At 49.4% G+C, this 25,009-nt stretch overlaps 1 protein-coding gene and 2 non-coding genes across 8 annotated transcripts; all 3 read left to right on the forward strand.

Moving 5' to 3' along the window:
- Window positions 1-5,190: 5,190 nt before the first annotated feature.
- Window positions 5,191-20,406, forward strand: Pabpc4 (poly(A) binding protein cytoplasmic 4). 6 transcript variants are annotated; one of them, XM_075944764.1, is made up of 16 exons: window positions 5,191-5,906; window positions 8,745-8,938; window positions 11,257-11,372; window positions 12,475-12,614; window positions 12,917-13,011; window positions 13,695-13,832; window positions 14,523-14,618; window positions 15,909-16,181; window positions 16,422-16,509; window positions 16,621-16,692; window positions 17,150-17,236; window positions 17,329-17,456; window positions 18,925-19,018; window positions 19,116-19,246; window positions 19,427-19,536; window positions 20,123-20,406. In XM_075944764.1, exons 1-15 carry the CDS (start codon window positions 5,714-5,716, stop codon window positions 19,523-19,525), a joined length of 1,944 nt encoding a protein of 647 aa, XP_075800879.1. In that variant the 5' UTR covers window positions 5,191-5,713; the 3' UTR covers window positions 19,526-19,536; window positions 20,123-20,406. The 6 variants fall into 6 exon arrangements, with proteins under 6 accessions (XP_075800879.1, XP_075800880.1, XP_075800882.1 ...); XM_075944762.1 differs by having other exon boundaries at window positions 5,209-5,906; window positions 16,621-16,740; XM_075944763.1 differs by having other exon boundaries at window positions 5,568-5,906; window positions 16,621-16,740; window positions 19,427-19,486; window positions 20,123-20,281.
- Window positions 13,402-13,534, forward strand: LOC142834522 (small nucleolar RNA SNORA55). The gene has a single exon (XR_012907613.1). It is a non-coding gene; the product is annotated as a small nucleolar RNA SNORA55 (small nucleolar RNA).
- Window positions 14,832-14,964, forward strand: LOC142834524 (small nucleolar RNA SNORA55). The gene has a single exon (XR_012907615.1). It is a non-coding gene; the product is annotated as a small nucleolar RNA SNORA55 (small nucleolar RNA).
- Window positions 20,407-25,009: the final 4,603 nt, after the last annotated feature.

Genomic DNA, 25,009 nt, shown 5'->3' on the forward strand with positions numbered 1-25,009 from the left:
CTTTATTTTATTTATTTATTTATTTATTTTTTGGTTTTTTGAGACAGGGTTTCTCTGTGGTTTTGGAGCCTGTCCTGAAACTATCTCTTGTAGACCAGGCTGGTCTCGAACTCACAGAGATCCGCCTGCCTCTGCCTCCCGAGTGCTGGGATTAAAGGCGTGCGCCACCACCGCCCGGCCTGGTGCACACCCAAATCCTTTGTCCATGTGCGTGTGTGCGTGTATGTGTGTGTGTGTGTGCGCGCGCGCGCGCCGCGCGCGCACACGCGCGCACGCACACGTGTATTGAACACAGTTCTGGAGATCAGACCCAAAGATGTACACCTGCTAGGCCAATCCTCTCCATTGAGCCGCACCCTCAGTCCCCAGACTGAGCAATTTTGAATGTGTTTTATTGACTCTGGAATGGATACATACATAACAAAATAGAGCAAAGAAATTAAAAACAAATTAAAAGAATATACAAACTTGATATAAAATAAACTGATAAGTCATGTCAATAGAGGAAGGAGGAACTACACAGTACATAATACTAGGAAAATTGTTCATCCATACAGAAAAAGAAATCCTACTTTACAGTAGCCCAGATCAAATAATTAAATTTTATATGGGAAAAACTTATACATCTTTGAGTGTGTAGAGGACTTCCAGTTTCAGTGTTGACTGACACAAATCCTGGGCACTACCCACTACCACCACTATCATCAGGGAAAATCCTGGACACTACCCACGACCACCACTATCATCAGGAAAAATCCTAGGCACCACCCACTACCACCACTTCTGGAGAGAGGCTGCATCAGTTGGGGTTCTCTAGAGGAACAGAACTGATCGAGTAGATACAAATTAAAGGGGGGTTATTGACTCCCCTCTCTCCTTTCCCTCATGCAAATTAATCACAAATTCCACTCTCTAAAAGAGAGAGAGAGAGAGAGAGAGAGAGAGAGAGAGAGAGAGAGATTCCAAGATGACCTTGAACTCAAAGCAATCTGTTCGCTTCAGCCTTCTAGTTACTGGGATTATAGCGTCCATATCTTGCTTAAATGTATCTTTAATCAATAAATTTCTGGGGGTTGGCAAAATGGATACCATACAAGTATGAGAACCGGAGTTCATGTCCCTAATGGCCCTGAAACTCACTGGCCAGACCTTGTCTCAGAAAATGAAGTCATAGGACGGAAGACGGCTTATCAGGAAAGGCACTGCTACCAAGCCTGAGCTTAATCCCTGGGCCACGAGTGGTGGAAGGAGGGAACTGATGTCTGCAAGCTGTGCTCTGACCTAGAGTTAGGGGGGCACACGTATATAAATATATAAATAAATTTTCTAAAGGCAGAAAGGAATCAAGGAGGACACCTAATGTGAACCTGTTACCTCCATGTGCATATGTGAACGCACCCACAGGAAACCACATATGCACACACACACCACCACCACCACCAATAACAACAACACAGAAAAAAAAGCAAAGAAGAGAACCTCCTTCGCCTCCCTGACCACTACCTGCTGACCTCCTTGGGGGAGGGTCATGCTATCCCCCCTTATTCCAATTCTTCAACCCGTTTTTCTTTCAAAGTCAGAGTTCTTGTTTTATTTATTTATTTATTTTGTTTAACATAATTTTAGCCAAGACACTTAACCTCTAAAAATTCTTCAGCTTTGTGCTTTGATCTTGGGGATGAAGTCCAAGGTCCTTCATGTCATCCTGGGCCCCACACCAAGGCTACAGGCTCACAGGAGCCCACCCCAACTCTTCACTTTAGAACTTCCCACCTTTTACCTAGCTTCATACTCATAACTTTCATTTACTTTTTTGTTTGTTTGTTTGTTTTTTGAGACAGGGTTTCTCAGAACCTGTCCTAGAACTAGCTCTTGTAAACCAGGCTAGCCTCAAACTCACAGAGATCCGCCTGCCTCTGTCTCCCAAGTGCTGGGATTAAAAGAGTATGCCACCACCACCCGGCTTCATTTACTTATTTTCTTAAGATCTATTTTTTAATTTCATGTATGTAAGTGTTTGCCTACGTGTGTATGTGTACTACATCTGTGCCTAGTGCTTAGGATGCCAAAAGAAAGTGTCAGATCTCCTGAACCTGGAGCTACAGGTGGTTGCTAGCACAATGGAGCTGCCAAGCGCTGAACCCAAGTCTTCTGCAAGAACAAGTGCTTTAGACTGATGAACCATTTCTTCAGTCCCTTATTTGTTTACTTATTCCCCACCTCCTGAGACAAGGTCTTGCTATATAGTCCTAGATGGTTTAAAACTTTTTTTTTTGAAACAGGGTCTCTCTGGCATTTACTATGTAGACCAGGCTGGCCTCGAACTCAGAGAGATCCACCTGCTTCTGCCTCCCAAGTCCTGGGAGTACAGGTAGGCACCACAATGCCCGTCTTCTATAGTACTTCTGCTATCTATGCAAAGAGTTAATATGTACTTATATTTTCCTGTAAAGTGTTTAATAGACTTTGAAGGAATTTTTAAATTTTATTTTTATTTTATGTGTATTTATGTGAGTACCTACCTGTATGTACATGTACTGTGTTCATGCCTGGTGCTGCAGAGGGCTGAAGAGAGCCTCAGATCTCCTGGTATTGGAGTTAGGGGAGATTAGAAACTGTCGTATGGATGCTGGGAATCAAACCCAGGTCCTCTGTAAGAGCAGCAAGTGTTCTTGACCTGCGAACTATCTCTTCAACCCTTGTGTTAATAGACTTTATTAGGTGTTAAAAACCAGCAATGTCAGCTAGCTCGGTGACAGTCATACCAACGAGGCAGTCCTGAGCATAAGAACATGGGGCGTTTGCTTCTCTATGCCTTGAATTCATGGTTTATTTAACAGATATGGATTGAGCATTTAGTCTGTGCCATGTTAGATGCGACTTTAAGTTCTTGTTACCATGAACTTGTTTTGGGGGGAAAGACAGACACTAAATAAGGAAATAGGCAAAATGCTTGAGACCAGAGTGCATTGAATCCTTCATTTTTTTCAGATTTTGGAATATTTGCAGGTAAATATATCTTAGATATAAGGCCTAAATCTTTTTTTTTTTTTTTCTTTGGTTTTTCGAGACAGGGTTTCTCTGTGGCTTTGGAGCCTGTCCTGGAACTAGCTCTTCTAGACCAGGCTGGCCTCGAACTCACAGAGATCCGCCTGCCTCTGCCTCCCGAGTGCTGGGATTAAAGGCGTGCGCCACCACCGCCCGGCTAAATCTTTTCTTTTTGTTGTTGTTTTTGTTTTTTGTTTTGTTTTTAAGACAGGGTTTCTCTGTGAAACAGTCCTGGCTGTTTTGGAACTCACTCTGTAGACCAGGTTGGCCTTGAACTCACAGAGATCCACCTGCCTCCGCCTCCCAAGAGTTGGGAGGTGTCCTCCGAGCCTAGTTTCACTCACATTTTCTCTACATTTTTTTTTCTTTTTTCATCTAGCTCAGGCTGGCCACTGTGCCCATTTTTATAAGCGGTTGGGGATTGTACACGTGACACAAGCGTTCTACAGCTGAACTCCACCCCCAGACTGCGGTTTCCAGTTTTACATACACACTCACACACACTTGATCATATATAGCCTAGGTAATATTTGTTTGTGTATATAAGTTTTTGAGACAGGATCCTACTGCAATGTATGTGATCCTCAAACTCTCAGTCCTCCTGACTCAGCGTCCTAAGTGTTGAAGGTATGGTCGGGTAGAGCCCTGTGTCACCACACCTGGGCAGAGTCAGGGTTCAAAGTTTTTTTTTTTGTTTTTTTTTTTTGTTTTTTTTTTTTTTTTTTTTTTTTGGTTTTTCGAGACAGGGTTTCTCTGTGGCTTTGGAGCCTGTCCTGGAACTAGCTCTGTAGACCAGGCTGGTCTCGAACTCACAGAGATCCACCTGCCTCTGCCTCCCGAGTGCTGGGATTAAAGGCGTGCGCCACCACCGCCCGGCTGGGTTCAAAGTTTTGGCTCACGGGTGTACAGCATTCGTTTGCACAGCATATTTTTTGGTATAATAGAAATTTCATACTAAAGAAACTATGATGATATAATCGTGATTATGAATGTTGGCAGGCTACTTTAGCTGACGGGGTGGTCTGGGTTGACTTCTCTGGGGAGGGATCAAATGCTATATAAATGCTTATTTGTTTTATTTTGGTTTTGGGTTTTGTTGTTGTTGTTGTTTTGGTTTTTCGAGACAGAGTTTCTCTGTAGCTTTGGAGCCTGTTCTGGAACTAGCTCTTGTAGACCAGGCTGGCCTTGAACTCACAGAGATCTGCCTGCCTTTGTTTCATGAGTGCTGGGGATTAAAGGCATGCGCCACCACCGCCCAGCTTGGTTTGGTTTTCGGAGACAGGGTTTCTCTGTGTTGTTCTGACTGTCCTGGAACTCACTCTGTAGACCAGGCTGGCCTCGAACTTAGTGACCTTTACAATCCAACCTCAAGGTTATATGTTCTCAAAACTTCAGTCTGTCTTGTGTATTCAGCTCGACCATTTAGTGGGCCACCAATTAACTGTAATTTAGCATCCCTTTGTGTAGAAGTAGACATTTCGTGGTTATTATATTTATTTTAGTTTTTCGAGACAGGGTTTCTCTGTAGCCCTGGGGCCTGTCCGTCCTGGAGCTCGCTCTGTATACCAGGCTGGCCTGCACCACCACCGCCCTGTCTCGTGGCTGTTTTTTAACGTTCTGGCTGCGTGGGTTCCATTCCGTATAACGGGTGTTGAGACTCTTCGGCGGGTGCGAGCGGACGGTCCTCCGCACGCCAGGGGTCGCTGTGGCGCCTCGCCGTCGCTCCAGGTCACTCTCGTGTGGCCGCCCCGCCTCGGGCCCCCGGGCAGAGTGGGCGGGCACGACTGCGCCCAGGTCGCGAGGCGCCCTTCGACCAGCAGCGCCCGGGGCGGGCGGGTATAAATGGAGCGGTGGCTGTCCCGGCCGCCTCTCTCCGCCCCGGGTCGCAGCAGCTAGTGCTGCGTTCGGGCTCAGCAAGCCTGAAGCAAAAAAGAGAAAAAGCTTAAAAAAAAATTACAAAAAAGCCTAAAAACCTTAAAAAAAAAGAAAGAAAAGAAAAGAAAAAAGAGCAAAGAAGAAAAAGAAAAAAAAAACGGGAGAGCGAATCGTGCTGAGTGCCCGCGGGGAAGTGACTTTCGCACGTTTCCGGCCTGCCTGTCTGTCCGCGTCAGTCCGTCCGGTGGTGAGCCGCCCCCAGCCCGCACGGCACGCCTCTGCGCCGCGTGGCAGCCCCGCGCCCCGGCCGGCCGCACCACGTGTCCGCTGCCCTTCGCCGGCACCCGCAAAGATTCGGTTTCCCCCTTCCCGGGCCGCTGTAATTGTAAACCGCCGGGAGCCCGGGGCCTATATTTATCGAGAAACGCGTGTCCCCGGGGCCGCTGTTGAGCGCAGCATCTGTCTGCCTCTTGAAAAAAAATTTTTTTGGCCCCCTTTGCCAGGGGATTCCCTAGTTTAATTTTTATTTTTAAGCCCCAAGCTAGGACAGCTGGAGAGTACAAACTCCAGGAGAGGGCCATATTGTTTTTGAAAGCCTTTTGTCTTTGGGGCTTTTGCGGTTCCGTGCAAGCGTTCCCGCACTCCCGTCCCGCCTGCTCCAGCCTTTGCCGGTGTCGCTGGTGCCACCTGTGCGCTGCGGCGCGGGCCACGGCTCCTCAGAGCCCCTTTTGTCCTGCAGTGAGCCCTGTAAGAAGTCCTGGCGGGGCTCGGGGTGGTGGGGGGTGGGGAGATGAACGCTGCGGCCAGCAGCTACCCCATGGCCTCCTTGTACGTGGGCGACCTGCACTCGGACGTCACCGAAGCCATGCTGTACGAAAAGTTCAGTCCTGCGGGGCCTGTGCTGTCCATCCGGGTCTGCCGCGATATGATCACCCGCCGCTCTCTGGGTTATGCCTACGTCAACTTCCAGCAGCCAGCTGACGGTGAGTAGAAACAGTGTCTACACGGTCGGGAGATTCCGGGGGGACCTTAGGAGTCCTGTAGACGGAGGCCGATCTGGCAAGAGCTGGCGAGGAACGTGACAGCACGGTGCCAGAGAAGCCATCGGTGGAAGCAAGACGTGGTGCTTGAGAGCCGAGCTCGTGGTCTCGACCCCCGGCTTCCAGTCTCGCTTCCACCACTCGCTAACCTGATGACCTTGGGCTACTGGGTGGGGGTGGGGTGGAGTGGGGGTTGGAACGCCTGGAGATTGTAAATTGGGATCTGAATGAAGTGACTGGACTGGTCTAGTGTGTCTAGTCCCGCTCAAGCCGAAGTGGGTCTGTTGTAGACCCTGGCATGGACTGGCACTCCTCGGTGGCTTGAAGCAGTGCCCACCACCAGGTTGCAAAGCTGCTGGCCCTCTCCGCCCCTTAACCTGTCCAGAATCTTGATTTTTGTGTTGATTAGGGTGACTGTAGGGCAGTGGGAAGCAAGGGGAACAATTTCATGCCTTAACCTTGAGGGCAGCTTTGCTAGTGACGCCAGCAGCATTTACCCGGCCACCTCCCCACCTCCCACCCCCACGTTTGCCACAGTTTTTTTGGGGACTTTGCTCAGCTCTGGTGAAGCTCTAGGCTGTGGAGGACGGTGCCTAGGTAGTCTAGGGGGGGTGGTGGTGGTCGCTTTAAATCTCCTGGGCACCTGTGGGTGGTGCGTTATGGTTGTGGAAACCCCTTGTGACAGAAAAGAACCACACCAAGTTGGGCTCCCAGTGCAGTGTTCTGCCGTCCCAGGTGGAGCAGTGGAGACTGCAGGCAAGCCTTGGATAAGCCCTGGAGAAACCCAACCGGGGGCTGCACGTGACTCCAGATTAAAAGGGAGCAACTGCGGAGACCACTGCTGGGGGAGGGGTGGAGGCTGGACCGGAGCCATCCTGTGGCCAAGGATGTCTTAGGCCCCTGTTTTCCTAACATTGATGAGGCACTTTTTTTCTCCCCGGGTTGCAGCTAAGACCAGGGAATTGGTCTGGTGGACTACAGGTATTTCTATTGTCAGAGTACTTAGAAGCTAATCCTATTGCTTGCCCGTGGGGGTATAAAGAGGGGGCTTGCTTTTTTTTTTTTTTTTTTTTTTTTTAGGCGGGAGAGTAATGGAGTTCCTTGGCTGTTGCCTTGCTTTCTTGACTTCTTAACGAAAGTTGTGTCTCTTAGAGATAGCAGAAGCCATTGGTCGGTGTGTCTGCCAACACATACCTCTGTAGGACTTTCTGCCTGCTATAAATAAGTGTAGCCCGATTTGCCAGCTTACCAACTCCTGGTGCTGTCTGAAATAGATCAGGGATTGTGTTGGGATGGGCTCCTTTACTGCTGATATAATGGAATAGTTTGAGTTTGCAGACTTAGGGATAAGCTCCTACCGGACTTTCTCTGAACTGGCTTGTTTCCCCTCTGCCAAGCCACAGTCCCCAGCGCCCATGAAGATTTAGCCCACATGCTATGGGCAAGGTTGGGAGTAAATCCTCTTGGCTGATTGGATGGTTGGATTTGTTGAGCAGTTTAGGGAGCTTTCCCTTTTCTTAGTAATGCTAGGGATTAAAGCCAGGGTCTCTGCATATTGGGCATCGTCCTACTATTAGGCCTGTTGCTCGTCTTTTTCCTGCTTTGAAGTAAGGGCAAGGTGAGAACTAGGCTTGCCTACTTGGTTTTTTGTTGTTTTTGAGATGGGGTCTCTATGTAGTTCTGGCTGTATTGGAGCTCAATTCTTTGGTTTTTTTTTGAGACAGGGTTTCTCTGTGTAACAGTCATAGCTGACCTGGAACTAGCTCTTGTAGACCAGGCTGGCCTCGAATTTACAGAGATCATCCTGCCTCTGCCTCTCAATGCTGGGATAGAGGCGTGTGCCACCACCACCTGGATGAGCTCGATTCTTAATGTAAACCAGGCTAGCCTTGAACTGGGGGATCCACCTGCCTTTGCCATGTGGCAAAACCTCCTGGGGGCACAACACACCCCAAATAAGAGCCCATGGCAGAACAAAGCGTGGATACCAGTGAAGATGCCAACAAAAGCCAATGAGTTTGGTTGGGGTTCCTTGAAGGGATTGGGTGAGACAGCTAGCTACATGACCAAAGCCCTCTCCAGTGTGTGTGACCGCTCACAAAACTGGAGCCCTCTTCTAGGCTGCTTGGCTGGTTCCTGCTTTTTCTAGGCAGCCGGTCCACTCTTAACATTTTCACAGCTTTCTCTTGAGCAACTTGGCAGCTTGGCTTGCTTCCCACTGGGGGAGGGGGTGACTTTAATATTTTTTTGCAGGGAGTGCCCTAGTGAATCTGATCAGTTTCAGGGACTTCCTAAAGCCATTTTGAGCTGTTTTTACCTTCCTGTGTATGTACTTCTTGTAGGATGGATGGAATATGTTTTAATTTGGGAGGAAATTTGCACATCATGGCTGGGATCAAGAGCTGGCACCCAGCTGCCTTGCTTGGACTGTGGAGCTGGAAACCTTAGGTAGCCCAGGCTGAGCTTGAACTTGTGATCCTCCTGTGCTGAGATTTTTTTGGTCCTTCACTGTCTCTGTGGCACCTGGTGGGCTTGGTAGGGCAGCTGAATTCCTAAGATTTTGTAGAATTCTGATTAAATCTTTGAAAGGTCTAGGCGTGACTCTTGGCTGCTCACGTGGGGCAGGGTTGGTAGCCAGTGAAGATCCTGGAACATGAGCATAGTCCATGGCTGGGGACCTTATTTTTCAATCGGGTATTAATAGTTGAGTGATCTGGAATAGTGATAGTCATCTTGGTTGATGTTTAGCATTCTTAATTAAAATATGTTCCTCTTCTACAGCTGAGAGAGCCTTGGACACCATGAACTTTGATGTGATTAAGGGAAAGCCAATCCGGATCATGTGGTCTCAGAGGGATCCCTCTTTGAGAAAGTCTGGTGTGGGGAATGTCTTCATCAAGAACCTGGACAAATCTATAGACAACAAGGCACTTTATGATACCTTTTCAGCCTTTGGAAACATCCTGTCCTGTAAGGTAAGCAGTAAAAATCTTTTTTTAAAAAATATTTATTATGTATGCAGTTTTGTCTGCATGTATGTCTGCAGGCCAGAAGAGGGCACCACATCTCTATAGATGGTTGTGAGCATCCACCATGTGGTTGCTGAGAATGGAACTCAGGACCTTCAGAAGGAAGGGCAGCCAGAGCTCTTAACCTCTGAGCCACACCCCCAGCCCCAACATTGTATTATTTTAGCTAAATATTTCCTGGATCTTTTTGGTTTTTTGAGACAGGTTTCTCTGGTTTTGGGGGCCTGTCCTGGAACTAGCTCTTGTAGACCAGGGTGGTCTCGAACTCACAGAGATCCGCCTGCCTCTGCCTCCCCAGTGCTGGGATTAAAGGCCGCCAGCTGGGTGTGGTATGCTGTCAAGGCTGAGATAGGAGCTATCTAGGGCATTCAGACACAGCCTGGGGTATAGAAAGACTCAAAACAAGATAATATGAAAGGGAGAGTGCCTTAGAATTAGAGACAGTTGGGTGTGGTCATTTTTTAAATGCTGAAAATGGAGCATCTCCCTCTTCCTTCAGTCCTAGGGCCTTATACATTATACATAATGATCTCCATCATATCATACCCCCATTACTTACTCTTGGCTTGCTCCCTCTAATCCCATTCCTAGTTGTTTTTGGTTTTCTGAGACAGGGTTTCTCTGTAGCTTTGGGGCTATCTTTGTAGCTTTTCTGTCTTCTATCTTTGTGTGTGTGAGTGGGTGCATTCATTAGGGTTGTTGATAACTCCCTCCCCCATCTCGGCATAAAGCCTCTGGGGTCCAGCGAGCTTTATCCCTAGCCCTCTTTACTTTTATTTGAGACGCCTCACCAAGTTGCCTAGTCTGGCTTGAACTTGTGATTGTCCTGAGTCTCTGCATCCTGAGTAGCTGTTACTAGAGGTCTACCATTGGGCAGATGCTCATCCACAAGCTGGATCCCATTCTGGGAATGGAATCCTCAGAGAAGTCCTTGGAGATCGTCCCAACCATGGCCTCATGTAACCTGAGGAAGGATGGTTGTTTTGAGATAGGAGTACATATAGCTCAGCTTGGCTTTGAACTCTTGTATAGAGTGTAGCCAAGGGTGACTTTGATCTTCTGACCTTTATGTTTCCAGCTCCCAAGTGCTGAGATTACAAGTATGTAATCTTACGGTTTATATGGTCAAGCACAGGGCTGCATTCCAGGCAGCCCTCGGCTGGATGATGAGAGATGGCCTTTTGGCAGGTGTTTTTCCTGTGCTTATTCTCCACCCTCCCTGCCTTCATGTTACCTGCTTTTGGAAGCTTGAACAGTTTTCATTTTGGCTAAGGGCAAGGGGAGGACAGAGGCTCAGTGTTTCTAGGACCCGTTACTTAGCCATCTCAGAGGCATTCTTCAGTCTTTATGTGGTTGAGAAGCCATCTCTTCCTAAGCACTTTGGTTTCCACCCAGATCTCCTGGGTTGTTTTTTTTCTTTTTCTTTCCTATTGCTTTTGTTGCACTGATAATTGAACCCAGGGCCAGGCCCTGTCCAGTGCCGTGCAGGGGCTCTACTGCTGAGCTAGTCTCCAGCCTTCTCTCTTTAAATTTTTATCTTTTCACTTATGAACACATTGTATCCTGGTTTGTTTGTGGAGGTCAGAGGATGATTAACAAGAGTCAGTTTGTTTCACCTTGTGTATCCCGGGGAATGAACTGGGGCTGTAGGCTTGGGGATAAACTCCTTTACACATTGAACCACATATAGACCCCTTGTGTTTGTTGGTTTTTTTGTTTTGTTTTGTTTTTTTAAAGTTATTTTTGAGGCAGGATCTTACAATCTAGGCTGGGCTCTAAAATGTTCTGTGTACTGTGGATGACCTTGAACCTCATCCGAGCTGTGGCTATCCCAAGTACTCTTACAAGCTTGTCACCACACTCAGCCAGATTCTTTAAAAAAAAAATATTAATGAAAGTAAATTTGGAACAAAAGCCTGTGCTCAGCAGGAAACTCATGTGGTAGAGTGCTTGCTACACAAAGATCTGAGTTTGTTCACATAAAAAGTGGACATGGGGCATGCATATATAATACCAGTACTGGGGAGGGATATAGAATTCCTGAAACATAATTCCTGGGGGCTTGCATGCCAGGGAGCCTGACCTGACCAGACTGTATCCCAAAGAACCTCCTGGAGCTGACCTCACCTCCACAAGCATGTTTTTGGGTAGAAGCAGGCTAACCATTTATGAGTGGAGTACTGGTGCTGTGTGATGTTGGGTCGCAGGAGGTCCCAGCTGGTACATCTGGCGGATGCTCAGGTGGTCTACCTCTTCTTCAACAGGTGGTTTGTGATGAGAATGGCTCTAAGGGTTATGCCTTTGTCCACTTCGAGACCCAAGAGGCTGCCGACAAGGCCATCGAGAAGATGAATGGCATGCTCCTCAATGACCGCAAAGTGTGAGTGTCCCAGTCTGGAGCGACAACCATCGCATGAGCCAGCCATGGCCCCACCTCGGTATTAACTGGCACACACAAGGCGGCTACTGGTTCTCTCGGCCCAAGTGTGGCCTGCTCCTACCTCTCCACTCCAGGGCTGGTGAGTCTCCCTGCCCGAGCCATGGCAGCCCTTTTGACTCGCCACGGTGGGCTCCCTGCCCGAGCCATGGCCTGCCTGCTGCCTCTCCCTTAAAGGCATTCATCTGTGGGTTTTGTGAGCATCAGCAACTGGGACTGGCTAGAAGACAGCTCTGAGCCCGCTCTGAGCAGGGGTCTTGGCCAGCGGCAGAGTGGAGAGGCCCTGGGCTGACCAGGAGCTGGATACTACTACCTGTGTGACCTTGACTTTCCTTTGACTCTGGTCTGCCCATGGGTCACTAAATTGTCCTTTACCTAGTTCTTCTTTCTTCTGAGCTGCAGCTCCCATTTTACTGCAGGCATAGTTTGCATACAGTGAAAAATACATCTCTTTGCGGGGACACCGTGTAACATCTCTTTATTACTGTGGGGCGGGGACAGAACTTAGCTGAACCATGTGGGGGAAAGCGAAAGTACTGTTAGATTTTGGCTATTAGAAGCAGCAATGATTTCTGTCCTTTGTGGTGTGGGACAAAGCTGTGCTTACATGTCTATCAGGTGTGGAGCTATTTCCTGGTGGAGTTACCAGGTGATACAGCAGGAAAGCAAAGGCTCCTGGTGACAGTGATCACACTAACTGCTGTTAACAGTTTGGTTTGTACCCTTCCAGACGTTTTCTATGCATTTACATAGATGCACAGAAATGAACATTTTAAAAACATGGTCGTCAGGTTTCTTCACGAAGGCAGTGTGATGTGGTAGGAGTGGCCCTGGTCTGAACCAGGGGCCCTGGGACTGGTCCTTGCAGAACAGTCCTGCCTCTTTCTTTTCCTGCTGGGGACTTGGGCGTCTGAACTTGTTCTCACGGTGGATGGGGCCCTGGTATTAACCTATCCTGTCAGCCTTTCCTCTGCACTCCTTTGGGACCCTGGAGGTCATGTCTGTTCCTTCTGAGTAAACGCTGTGCTTCCTGGTGTCTTTGTAGGTTTGTGGGCAGATTCAAGTCTCGCAAAGAGCGTGAAGCTGAGCTTGGAGCCAAGGCCAAGGAATTCACCAATGTTTATATCAAAAACTTTGGGGAAGACGTGGATGATGATAACCTGAAAGAGCTCTTCAGTCAGTTTGGTGAGTGGTGTCTGTGGCCCACATGTCCTTTCGTCCTGTTCACCGGCTCGAGAAATGACCTGTTCTTAACACGCAGGGCACCTGTCTCAGGGTCAGGGTGGGTAGGGTCCCGACCTTTTCCTCTCAGCTTCACCCTAGCTCCTTTTCATCGTGATTTTTTTTTTTAAGGCCAGGCATGTTAACGTCTTTCTGCCTTAAGCCCGCCTGGGCTCAGCCAGGGATTCCTTCAGTTGAGTTACTAGCAAGAAACCTTGAGCTGTGGTAGAGATGGTGTCACTAATAGTTCTGTCCTTTGATAATAGGTAAAACCCTAAGCGTCAAAGTGATGAGAGATCCCAGTGGGAAATCCAAAGGCTTTGGCTTTGTCAGTTACGAGAAGCACGAGGATGCCAATAAGGTGAGTGTACTGTGAGGGTCGGGCAGAACCTGTAGGTAGTACCCGGTGCCCGGTAGAGCCAGGCTGTGGTGGGTGTGCAGCGCTGTGCCCTGGCATCAGCACCCATGCAAGTCCACAGTTAAAGTGTCGGTTACACCACCCAGCATTTGCTCGTACCTGTCACTTGCTTTTGAAAGATTTGAGACAGGTAGTTGTTCCCATTCTTGTAGGGGGACTGAAGCCTCAAAAGTTGGACCTGCGCCTGTGGGCAGAGCAGTGTGCTGGACTTTTAAGCTTCAAAGGGGCCTGAAAAGCCTATAGCTAAATCATTAGTCAAGACTGGCATCTGCCTATGTTTTATACAAATACTGGGTGTGGAGTCTTCTCTCCCTCTCTCTTTTTTTGCCTTCTGCACTCAAATCTTTCCCAGTCCTGCTTCCTGGTGCTGGTCTGGGGACAGACGGTGCTACAGTAGAGCAGAGAATATCCAGACGGGTCGTTTTCCATTTGTCTTGGGGCCTGTCCCTACAGCTCTGCCACACTTTCTCCTGGGCAGTGAGGGCGTTTGGAAGATGCTGGAGCTGGGGTTGGGAATTAGGACCCAGTGACACAGTTAGATGCTAGCCCCACTTCTCAGATGGGTCTGGATACTCCAGAAGACCCTGTCTCTGCACCTGCATTACAGACATACATCTTCTCTCTAGGCTGTGGAAGAAATGAATGGAAAGGAGATGAGTGGGAAAGCCATATTTGTAGGCCGTGCACAGAAAAAAGTAGAGCGTCAAGCTGAATTAAAACGGAAATTTGAGCAGCTGAAGCAGGAGCGAATTAGTCGGTACCAGGTGAGGTGGGCTGCCATCTAAGAGGACACTAGACTGCTCTGTGGGCTTGGCATCTGTACCTAACTGCCTGCCAATAAAGGTTATGGCCTCAGGTGTGGAGGGCATTGCTGAGCAGAGACAGTGATTTCTGGCCTCTGTTCTGAAAGTGTCTATACTCACTGCTCTTTCTTTGCTGTGTGGGTTCGTTTTTCTTAAACTCATGCCCCCTTTGGTAGCTCAAAGGTCCCTGGAGAGTTAGTGATAGGCCAGGGCAGCTGTGGAGAAGGTGACGTGGCTGCATTTATTGGCCCTGGCAGTTTTAGGGCAGAAGTTGCTCAACTTGGGCTCATAGAGACCGTGACTTACTTTTAACCCAGTCTGGCCTGGAGAAAGTCACAGTCTAGCTTAGGCTGACCTTGAACTCTCAGAAACCCTCTCAAAACATGTTGGGCTCCAACTCTGGAGTTTCAGGTTTTGTGGTTTTGAGTCAGTCTTGCCGTATAGCCTAGTCTAGCCTCAGACAGACACTCAGTCGCCCCCCCCTGCCTTGACCCTCTGAGTGTTAGGGTTACATGCAAGGGTTTGTTTTTGAGACTTTTTTTTTTTCAACAGACAACAGTTTTAATTTGACAAGTTCCCAAGCATGTTCTGGGGCTCACATTGGGAAGTGTCTGTGTGTACAGGTGTAATTAACAGTGGTCCCTTCCCCAGGGAGTGAATCTCTACATTAAGAACTTGGATGACACCATTGACGATGAGAAATTACGGAAAGAGTTTTCTCCTTTTGGATCAATCACCAGCGCTAAGGTAATGTGAGTGTGAGCGTGTGGGTTTGGAAGCAGCACGTTCTGGTGACATCAGTAGATGTCAGTTATGATGGTGGTCCTGAGTAGTGTTATTCCAGCATATTTCTCCTTGCTTCGGGTGCCCCTGAGAGTCTTGCTCTGGAGAAGGAGATGTGTGATGTCTGCTTGCACTGGAGCTTGGAGTCTGGCCCAGCTCCTCCCTGTAGCCCCTACAGCACTCAAATCTTTCCCAGTCCTGCTGCCTGGTGCTAGTCTGGGGACAGACGGTGCAACAATAGAGCAGAGAATATCCAGACGGGTCATTTTCCATTTGTCTTTGGGCCTGTCCCTACAGCTCTGCCACACTAACTCCTGAGCAGACTCTACGTGAAAGTTTGGCTGGTAGCCATGCTTACATGGGCATGAGCAGTGGCGTGTCCTTGGCACTTAGGGAATGTGCACAGCCTGACACAAGATGCCACTGGTAGCGAGAAAGGGGACTGTGTGACTAAGTGGGATTTGGTGACCCTGCCCTGGCCCTTGGTGTAAACTGCTCTCAGGGTAGGGGCCTTGTACAAAGGATATTACCATTTGTGTTGGTATGGTTTTAAAGAGATAGGATCTCACTACGATAGATCAGGCTGGCCTCAAGCTCACAGAGATCCACCTGCCTCTGTCTCCTGAGTGCAGGGATTGGGGTGTATGCCACTCTGCCGAGCTGGGGTTATTGTGTTTAAATGATAGCCTTTTCGGGGTGTTGGCAAAAGAAACCCTGGAGGATGTGGGTGATTAGATTAGCCAGAGCAGCTGTGGAGGTGCTGGCGAACTTTCCTCTTGGTGTTACTCACTTGGCTGGCCTATTGGAGAATCCCCCTGAGGTCCCTGGTGCCGCCTTCAAGATTATGGCCGAGCGCTGTTCCATGGGTAGGACATTGTCGAGCTGATGACACTTGACTTTGGGCTGATGATGCTCACACACAAGAGTCAGAAAGCAAGTGCCCTTTCAGGACAGGGAAAGACAATAGTGGCTGGCTCTGCAGTTGTGGAAACACAGGCTCAGAGGGTAGGTAAGACTGTTTAGAATCTGGGTTCCCTGGCTTCTAGGTCACTGCCTCCCACTGAACTGGTGGCAGCCATTGGCGACCTGGAAAAAACTAAGCTGCAATTAGTTTTTGAGATAGGATTTCACAGCAGCTCTTGAGCTTCTGAACCTCTGCCTCCCGTGTGTGTGTGTGTGCGTGTGTGTGTGCGAGCGTGCATTCTGGCCCCTCTGGAGATGTGCCTTCCTCAGCATTAGCTGTTCTCCTTGTAGGTGATGCTAGAAGACGGAAGAAGCAAAGGGTTTGGCTTTGTCTGCTTCTCGTCTCCTGAAGAGGCAACCAAAGCAGTCACTGAGATGAACGGCCGAATTGTGGGCTCTAAGCCGCTGTATGTTGCCCTGGCGCAGAGGAAGGAAGAGCGAAAGGCTCATCTGACCAACCAGTATATGCAGCGTGTGGCTGGCATGAGAGCGCTCCCTGCTAATGCCATCTTGAATCAGTTCCAGCCTGCGGCCGGTGGCTACTTCGTGCCAGCAGTTCCGCAGGTGGGTCTGCCAGGGGACGGTGCAGCTGCTTCTGTGTTCTGTGGCTGGGGGAGGGGTTTGGGGATACTGGTGCTGAAGGAAGGAGTTCACTCATGACCACAGAGAAAGTGAACCCGTCCCGCTAACGGATCCTCAGCTTTTGGGTAGAGTGCCTTTCACTCTTTAACTTGGCTTAGTAGTAAGGCAAGGGAGTCGAGGCTGGTGTGTTCAGGTTCTCAGGTTTTGGGTGCTCCCCTCCAGGCTCAGGGAAGACCTCCATATTACACACCTAACCAACTAGCACAGATGAGGCCTAATCCACGCTGGCAGCAAGGCGGGAGACCTCAAGGTAGGTAGCTGGAAGCAGGGGCTTCCTCACCAGGTATGCCTGTCCAGTTCCTGCTTCTGCAACCCAGCCTCTGGCTTGTTAGTGACTTGCTTGTCCCTGTCTCTTGGCCAGGCTTCCAGGGAATGCCAAGTGCTATACGGCAGTCTGGGCCTCGTCCAGCTCTTCGCCATCTGGCTCCAACTGGTAATGCTCCGGCCTCTCGTGGCCTTCCTACTACCACTCAGAGAGTCGGTGAGCAAACTCGCCTGTAGGAGCATGGCCGGGGAGGAGGGAGTCAGGATGATTAGCTCTGCCCTGGCTTGGTCAGTCTTGGACTCTTTAGCTGTGTGCTTAGGCAGGCTGTTCATTCAGGCAGGAGCAGCGACGAAATGAACCCTGGGTGTATTGGTAACTTTGAACATTCCTGCTCATGGTGGCACGTGAAGGGTTAACCGGAAGTATTCTGGATTACTATACAGACGACCTGTTGTTGAGGGGTCAGGGGAGAGTATGCCATATTCTAGTGTGCAAAGCCTTGTGTGGTGTCCTTTGGCCCTGTGAGGGACATGTAAGGTCATGTGTTGGAGATTCTTCTTCCGTGGGACGTGGCCAGTTGGACATCCGCTGCCGACACTGATGCGCATTTGCTGGTCTGTTGTAGGGTCTGAGTGCCCGGACCGCTTGGCTATGGACTTTGGTGGGGCTGGTGCCGCCCAGCAAGGGCTGACTGACAGCTGCCAGTCTGGAGGTGGTATTGGCTGCACACAGCGGGGGAAAGCTGGGATTTGACGGGCCTTTGCCCAGGCTGACGGGCTTTAACCACGCTTGTTCTTCCCACAGGCGTCCCTGCCGCCGTGCCAAGCCTTGCACCTCGTGCCGCAGTCGCTGCCGCTGCTCCCAGGGCTGTGGCTCCTTACAAGTACGCCTCCAGTGTCCGCAGCCCTCACCCTGCCATCCAGCCGCTGCAGGTGAGGTCCACCACAGCCATGGAGGCCTTTGTCCTATTTGTGCTCAGTTTTAAAGATGCCTTGGTCTGGCTCCCTCACCAGGGTCTCCATGCCTGCTGTCTCCCCTGTGGCTGTTCAGACACTGGCCCTGAGAGCAACAGGCTTGAAAGCCTTCTGATTAGTAACAGTGCAGAAATAGCAGGAAGCAGCTGATGCTTCCTGTCCCTTAAGATACCTGGCTATCAGCTCTGTGAGCCCTGGCGTCACTTTTACACCCAGTGACCTAATTGATCCTTGGTTTGGGGTTTAACGGCTGTTAGTAACTTCTCACTTAGAACTGAATCTCGTCTTCAGGGACATGGCTTTACAAGGCTCAGGACCAGGCTCTGCCCTGGAACCTTGAGGACCTGAGTTCAGATCCCAAACACACATGGAAAGCTGGACACGGTGGTTTCCCTGGTGCTGTTGGGCTAGCCAGTATGACCAAAGTAGTGAGCTTGGGATGAGACCCTAAGTTGACCTTGGCCCCTACACACAAACACCCAGAAGAAAAGGCTTTACAGAATGTGGGGAGCTTATTCCTTGCCTAATTCCATTAAGTGTGAGCCAGGGTACAACCAGTTCGTTTCAGAGCTTGGTAGCAGTTTGCTGTGCCTGGCCTTGGTTGTGCAAACAGATAGCTTTGGGAGTGTGAGCTGCTATTCTTCAATGTCCTCCTCCACGGTCTCTAAAGTGGGGGTTGTCTTTCACCTGTAAGGCCTTTCAGAGCTCTGAGCAATGTTACTGTTACATGTTAAATCATCCTGCATATATGTAAAAATCTGGTCCAGGCCCTGGTGCTGAAGGAAGAATATAGCCAGGATGTTGGTATAGCCTGCAATCCTGCACTGGGGTGGTAGAGGCAAGAGTTGAAGGGTTAGGACTTGAAGGTCAGCACTTAGCTACACACTGAGTTCAAGGGCAGCCTGGGTTAAGAGAGACTACATGGAAAACCAAACCTCTGGTAAGGTGATGGTGAAGTATGTTTAGACATGCTTTGATTCTCTGACTCCTGGCTTCGTTTGTGCTGGAATTAACTAACGTAAAGGAAACTTTGAAGAGGAGGATACTTGTACAGTTTACTGTGAAGCTGGAACATGCTTATCATTCCAGCTCTTGGGGACTGGGGATAAAGGGATCATCAAGAACTCAAGGCCAACAAGACCACATGAGAAACACAAAATTAAGTTCCCTGTGTCCTGATTTTTACTGAAAGGGCTTGAATTGTTAGGCGAATGCTCACCCAGCATGGCAGGTTTGCTTGCTCAGAGGACTGTGACTTCTGACAACTTGCCATTCGATGGTGGTCCAGTTCCTTGCTGTCCTTCAGTCCCCCAAGGGCAGGATTAGACAGCCACTTCCACCCATCTCCCTTTTCTCGTGGGTGCATGTTCAAGTGTTCAGCTTGAGTGTCTTCCATAGTGCTAACCCCACTATTGCTGGCTCACAGGCACCCCAGCCTGCGGTCCATGTCCAGGGCCAGGAGCCACTGACTGCCTCGATGCTGGCTGCAGCACCCCCCCAGGAACAGAAGCAGATGCTGGGTAAGTGTCCAGTGCTTGTAGAAGAGCGGGGAGCCTGGTGCCAGCTTGTGTTCCCTGGGATTGGATACCCTTGTGATGCTGACTGTTCTGCCCCCAGGGGAGCGTTTGTTCCCACTCATCCAGACAATGCATTCAAACCTGGCCGGCAAGATCACAGGGATGCTGCTGGAAATCGACAACTCGGAGCTGCTCCACATGCTGGAGTCCCCCGAGTCTCTCCGTTCCAAGGTGGGCTGCCCTTCAGGCCCTGTGACTTGAGGGAATGGGCTTTGGGGGTGTTTGGCGATTGCTAGGGTCTTGTCCCTGTGACCCCTCTGATGCCTCATCTGTGATGTGGGCTGCTGCTGAAGGGGACACAGGGAGAGGCAGGTGGTCCTCTTCCATCACTGGCACTCGGGTCTTTCACAGGTGGATGAAGCTGTGGCAGTCCTGCAGGCTCATCATGCCAAGAAAGAAGCCGCCCAGAAGGTGGGCACTGCTGTTGCTGCTGCTGCTGCTACCTCTTAGACAAGGAAAAAGTAGGTTTGACAGTTGGGTTTGGTTTGGTGCTTTTCCAGATAGGGTCTCCCATATGCCCAAGTCTCCAGAATGCTGGGATTAAAGGCATAACACAGCATCTACCTATAATCCTAGCTGCCCGTGTGGCGAAAGCCTGAGATCACTTGTGCCCAATCTCATCTGAGTGAGTGACACAAACGTCCTCACCATGCACACGTAAAAGTAGTCTTCGAAAGTGCCTGATCATGTGTGGCTCGGCATTCTCAAGGCCCAGTGCCCCCCACCTTGACAGAAAGAAACAGTTGTCGTGATTACAACATACAGTCCGCCTGCTGTCTGTACAGGTCTTTCTAGCTTGGCCTGAGGTTGGCACGCGGTGTTCACTGCTCTGTGGTGCAGCAGGCATGGAGGGGCATTGGTACCGCGATCTAGTGGGAGAATGGGCACACCTGGTTATATTTACACGGGGACTTTGAGAGCTGTGGCCCTCTGCCTAGAATGACCTAGGACTGGTGGTTTTTTATAAAAAGAAAGGAAGGCTGTGCGTGGGCAGCTGGTGGTAATCCAACACAACTGGTAACATGCTTGTGTTTCTCTTTGATTCAGGCGTCAAAAGCCAAATAACCCCTCATGGCAAAAGCTGAGGTCTGAAGACTCCCTGGTTTGTCTGCCACACAGTTGCAAATTCAATAGGTCATTTTGTATCGAGAGGTCAATTATGAAGCACCTAGAATTTTTCAATTATGAGAATATATTCTCTGGGTTCTGCTATGGCCCAGGAGGTAAACTTTTTTTTTTCTATTGTGGGTTCTGATTTTTTTTTCCCCTCCCAGAAATTGGATTTAATGTACCCAAGACTTTTAAGTTTCTCAATAAAGAAAAAAATCTCATTTGTGTTGCCATTGTTTTTACTCCGTAATTTGGGGCATTTGCTGGATGTGCTGTTAGGCTTTGAACATAGCAGATGAATCTACTTTTGTGTTTGTGTGGTTTTTAGAATAGTACAGGGTTATAGCAAGGATGCCCTAAGTTAAATGTGGGCCTGGGAGGAGCCTGCCTGGCCCAATGATAACGTGGAGGCCAGCTTGGCTCAAACATGAAAAAGCTGAGTGTGAATTGAACCAGCAGGACGCTGGCTGCATCCCCATGGCAGGGTTTGCACTTGAATATGGTATGCTAAAGGCAGGAGAGTCCAGCTTCCATTGGGGTAGCTGCGTACCCCAGGGGCGGGTGAGGTTTGTCCAGCATCCTGCAGTCACTCACCCTGTTCACACAGCAGAAGATGCAGTGGCCCGGATTCTGCAGCAAGGCTTCAGCTGTGGGAAATGCTCAGGAGTCCGATCCCCCTCCCCCACCCCGTGTGAGCACACCTGCTGGCCAAGGTCAGCTGTCTGTCCAGCCTTGCCCTTAGGGTTGTGGGTAGGTTGTCTCTGGACTGGCTCCTTTGGTGGCTGGTCTTCCTGTAAGTGACAGGTCCTAAAGCCCAGACTCTATGTATAGTAAAACAAAATGACTTTAATATTTCTGCATGCATTGAGGCTTAAAACCACTCGTAACTCCAGGGTATCCAAGACCTCCCTCCTTGGTCGGTCACTCATGTGCACACTCCACAGAGCTACACTAAGCAGTGGTGGCAGACCTCTTTAATCCCAGCACTTGGGAGGCAGGTTCAAGGTCAGCCTGGTCTACAGTTTAAATTCTAGAACAGCCAGGGCTACACAGAAGCTCTGTCTTGAAAAACCAAAATAATCTTTGGGGTTGGTAGAGAAAGATAACAGCCTCATGACCAACTGAACCATGATCTGGCTGTCACAGACACTGCACACACAAGAAATTGAAAAGTAGGCTGAGCAGCTAACAGGGATTTTGACATGTGGGCGCTTTGAAAATGAACAGGTTTGGTTGCAGTTCTGGGAGGTGGGCTTCACTGAGCTAAAACAGGGTGTTCCATTCAGAACTGTCCTTTTGGAGGCTGGGGGCGGGGGCAGGTAGGACCGGTTTCCTACCCAGCTTCTAAGGATTCCATTACTTGCATATGGTGCCTTCAAACCCAATAGTGACCAGTCAAGCCTAACGTTTAGAGCATGCTCTTCCCTCCGCTTCTGAGTCTCTCTGAACCTGAGATGGGCTCAGAACCTTGGTGGGTTCTGCCTGCCTCCCGCTACCCCCCACCCCCGGCTCTGGGGTTTGGGTGCCTGTCAGTTACTATCAGTACTGTACTGAGGATCTGAACTCGGGTCATCAGGTTTGCAACAGCTGCTTTATCTCCTGAGCATCCCCACAGGAACACTTCAGTATTCTGGCTTGGTTCCCTCTTGTCTCCAACTGGCATGGAATCCAGGCAGTCTTTGGGCATACATATCCTTTTCTTTATAAATAATTATAATCAGCTTTTACGTATATATTTTATGCATATATGTACACACACATATATATACACGCAAACATGTTTTTTCACTCTGCACTGGTCGAGAAGAAACAGGACATTACACCCCATTTACTCAAATTTTAATTTCTTTTTTTTTTTTTTGAGACAGGGTTTCTCCGTAGCTTTTTAGTTCCTGTCCTGGAACTAGCTCTTCTAGACCAGGCTGGCCTCGAACTCACAGAGATCCGCCTGCCTCTGCCTCCCGAGTGCTGGGAATTAAGGCATGCATCACCACTGCCCGGCTCAAATTTTAATTTCTAAATTTCATGTTAAGTGTCACTGTCGGCCTGGCTGACCTCTCAGCTCACGGCCTCTTCCTGTGTACTAGGGGCAACAGTGCCTAGCTTTAATATGCTTTCTAAAAACAAGAACAAAATTCCTTTAATCCCAGCACTCGGGTGGCAAAGGCAGGCAGATTTCTCAGTTCGAGGCCAGCCAGCCTGGTCTACAGAGTGAGTTCTAGGACAGCTAGGACCGTTACATAGGAAAACTGTCTCAAAAAACTAAAAATAAAAAACTACAAGTACAAATTCAGTAGAGGGACAACACGGCCCTTTTCTGCCCTGCTCAGACCTTATGTTATAGTGGCTTTGGTGGTTTTCGTCCCTGACTGAGGGTTCCAGTCTATGCTGGTTGGTACATCTCTTCAGTCCCCTTCATGGGAATCTGCTTCCCAGGTTCCTGTTGTCCTGTTTTTGAAGGAACAAGGTGGGGGGACGACTTAAGTCGTCCTGTGAGCAAGTACAGGTTTGGTTAAGGCAAAGTCAATGAGGTCTCATTTTTGAGAATTTTTCAGTTTTCCCTCATAGGGTCTCACTGTTGTAACCTGGAACTTGAGATTCCCCTGTCTCAGCCTGTCTGAATACTGAGATCACAAGGCCTATGTTATGTTGGCTTTTAGTTTTTTGTTACTAATAATTTTGAGTCAGGGTCTCAGTGGGTAGCCCTGGTTGACATGGAACTGGCTATCCATAGACTAGCCTGGCCTGGAGCTCACAATCTCCTGAGCGCTGTGTGCCGCTATACCTGTCTTTATAAAAAGGAAAAAAACAAAAAACAAACCATGCTGGGTGGTTAAGAACACTTGCTGCCCTTGAGACCTAGATTTGGGTCCCAGCAACCACATGGGGGAGTTCACAACCTTCTGTAATTCCGGTTCCTGGAGATCCAACGTCATCTGCTCTCAGGAACACGAGTACACAGACATAACACGCAGGCAAAATACCCATACACATGCACCCCTGGGGAGGACAGAGTACCCGGCAGGAGCACCCCTGGGGAGGAGAGTACCCGACAGGAGCACCCCTAGGGAGGACAAAATGCCTGACAGGAGAAGCTCTGGGGAGGACAAATGCCCGATGGGAGCACCTCTGGGGAAGACAAAATGCCTGACCGGAGCCCCCCTGGGGAGGACAAATGCCCGATGGGAGCACCTCTGGGGAAGACAAAATGCCTGACCGGAGCCCCCCTGGGGAAGACAAATGCCCAATGGGAGCACCTCTGGGGAGGAAGAGTTCTTTTGGACCCGATTTCACTTCATCATTGCAGGGAAGGCTTGTTCATGGCAAAGGAGCATCCGAAGGGTAGAGCAGCGTGAGCCAGCACGGGGCAGACATCAAAGACACAGCCTAGGGACTCAGGTGCTGAGTCCCTATCCCCTAAAGACTGAGGAACACGCTTCAGAGCCTTAGTGTGGGGTGGGAGAACTTCCAGTTCTAGGCATAGCAACCAATTCTGGCAAATCCTTAGTGGTTTGTTTTTGTTTTTTTTTTTTTCAGATACAAACAGAAATATGTCCTTATTTATTCTCCTCTATTTCTGCTTAAAACCTACAGTGTTCTTTTCTCACTTTGCTTTATTGGTGTGGCAGCCTCTGGAATTCAGTCCACATCAGGTCCTAAGGCGTCCATGGCAGACTGACCACCACTGACCCAGCCGGGGCCCTGTGACGGCAGGTGGGCGGTGTCTGATGGAGTAATGCACAGTGTGCACATTTAAAGGCATGCCCGTTTAGTCAGAATCCTCCCCTGAGGAGGTGTGAACAGTCTGCTCTCTCCTTGTAAGGTCCCTATAGCAAACGGAAGTAATCTACCAGTTCACCCAGTGAGTTTACCAGGCTTCCTTACTGGGGGAGGGACTAATGACAGGTGTGTGGTATCTCTAAACAGCTGCAATAGAGACCATACTAACCATGGGTGACTCCTACAGTCGTAGAGATGGGCCCCACCCCACTGCAAACCGTCCCCAACCTGTGCATCTAGGACCTCCCGAGACTCAGCTCACAGGCCACATGCAATTAGGGCAGAATTGCACACAAATGTGTGTGTGTGTGTGTGTGTGTGTGTGTGTATACGCGCATGGACGTGTGTGTCTTAATCTCAGGTGAGGGTGACCCTGCAGTAATTTCCCAAATCCCCTCCAAATTGAAGGTGATTGAGTCTTGCAGCTGATCTGTCGAAGATGGGGGCTGCTTTGCCCAGAGGAAATGCATCCCACAACAACCTTGAGGGTAAATTCCTAGAACCAGAATTACTGGGTCAAAGGGTCAAATTACTGTCAACAAGCTGTGGTCACACCTGAGTCTAATCCCAGCACTCTGGAGGCAGAGGCAGATGGATCAATGAGTTTGAGACCAGCCTGGTCTACAGAGCGAGTTCCAGAACGACCAGGGCTACACCGAACTTGTCTCAAACAAAAAGATTTGTTTGTAGCTTTATGTGCTGCGTGTTCACATCAGCAGGTATGGTGTCTGAGGAGGCCAGAAGTGGGTGTTTTGTTTTCTGAGACAGGCTTTATCTGTGTATGGTTTTTCGAGACAGGGTTTCTATGGGCAGCCCTGGCTGTCTTGGAACTCACGCTGTAGACCAGGCTGGTCTTAAACTCACAGAGATCCGCCTACCTCTGCTGGAATTAAAGGCCTAGGCACCATTGGGCTGTTAGTTTTTAAAACAGATCTGACTTTGTAGTTAGGCCAAATGTTACGGACATACTTTGCAGTTTCCAAGTAGCCTCTAGAGGGCAGTAGCACCCCACCGAGAGCCTCTGTCCTGGGCAGGAACTTCCTG

The sequence above is a fragment of the Microtus pennsylvanicus genome, chromosome 13, assembly GCF_037038515.1.
Source record: "Microtus pennsylvanicus isolate mMicPen1 chromosome 13, mMicPen1.hap1, whole genome shotgun sequence".
In the NCBI taxonomy this organism is placed as follows: Eukaryota; Metazoa; Chordata; class Mammalia; order Rodentia; family Cricetidae; genus Microtus; species Microtus pennsylvanicus.

Bases quoted from the DNA above. Each gene is read 5' to 3' on its own strand.
- Pabpc4 (XM_075944762.1), top strand. From the start codon at position 5,714: ATGAACGCTGCGGCCAGCAGCTACCCCATGGCCTCCTTGTACGTGGGC. The intron at 13,833-14,522 runs GTGAGGTGGGCT...TCCCTTCCCCAG, and splicing joins AGCGAATTAGTCGGTACCAG to GGAGTGAATCTCTACATTAA. The intron at 14,619-15,908 runs GTAATGTGAGTG...TTCTCCTTGTAG, and splicing joins GATCAATCACCAGCGCTAAG to GTGATGCTAGAAGACGGAAG.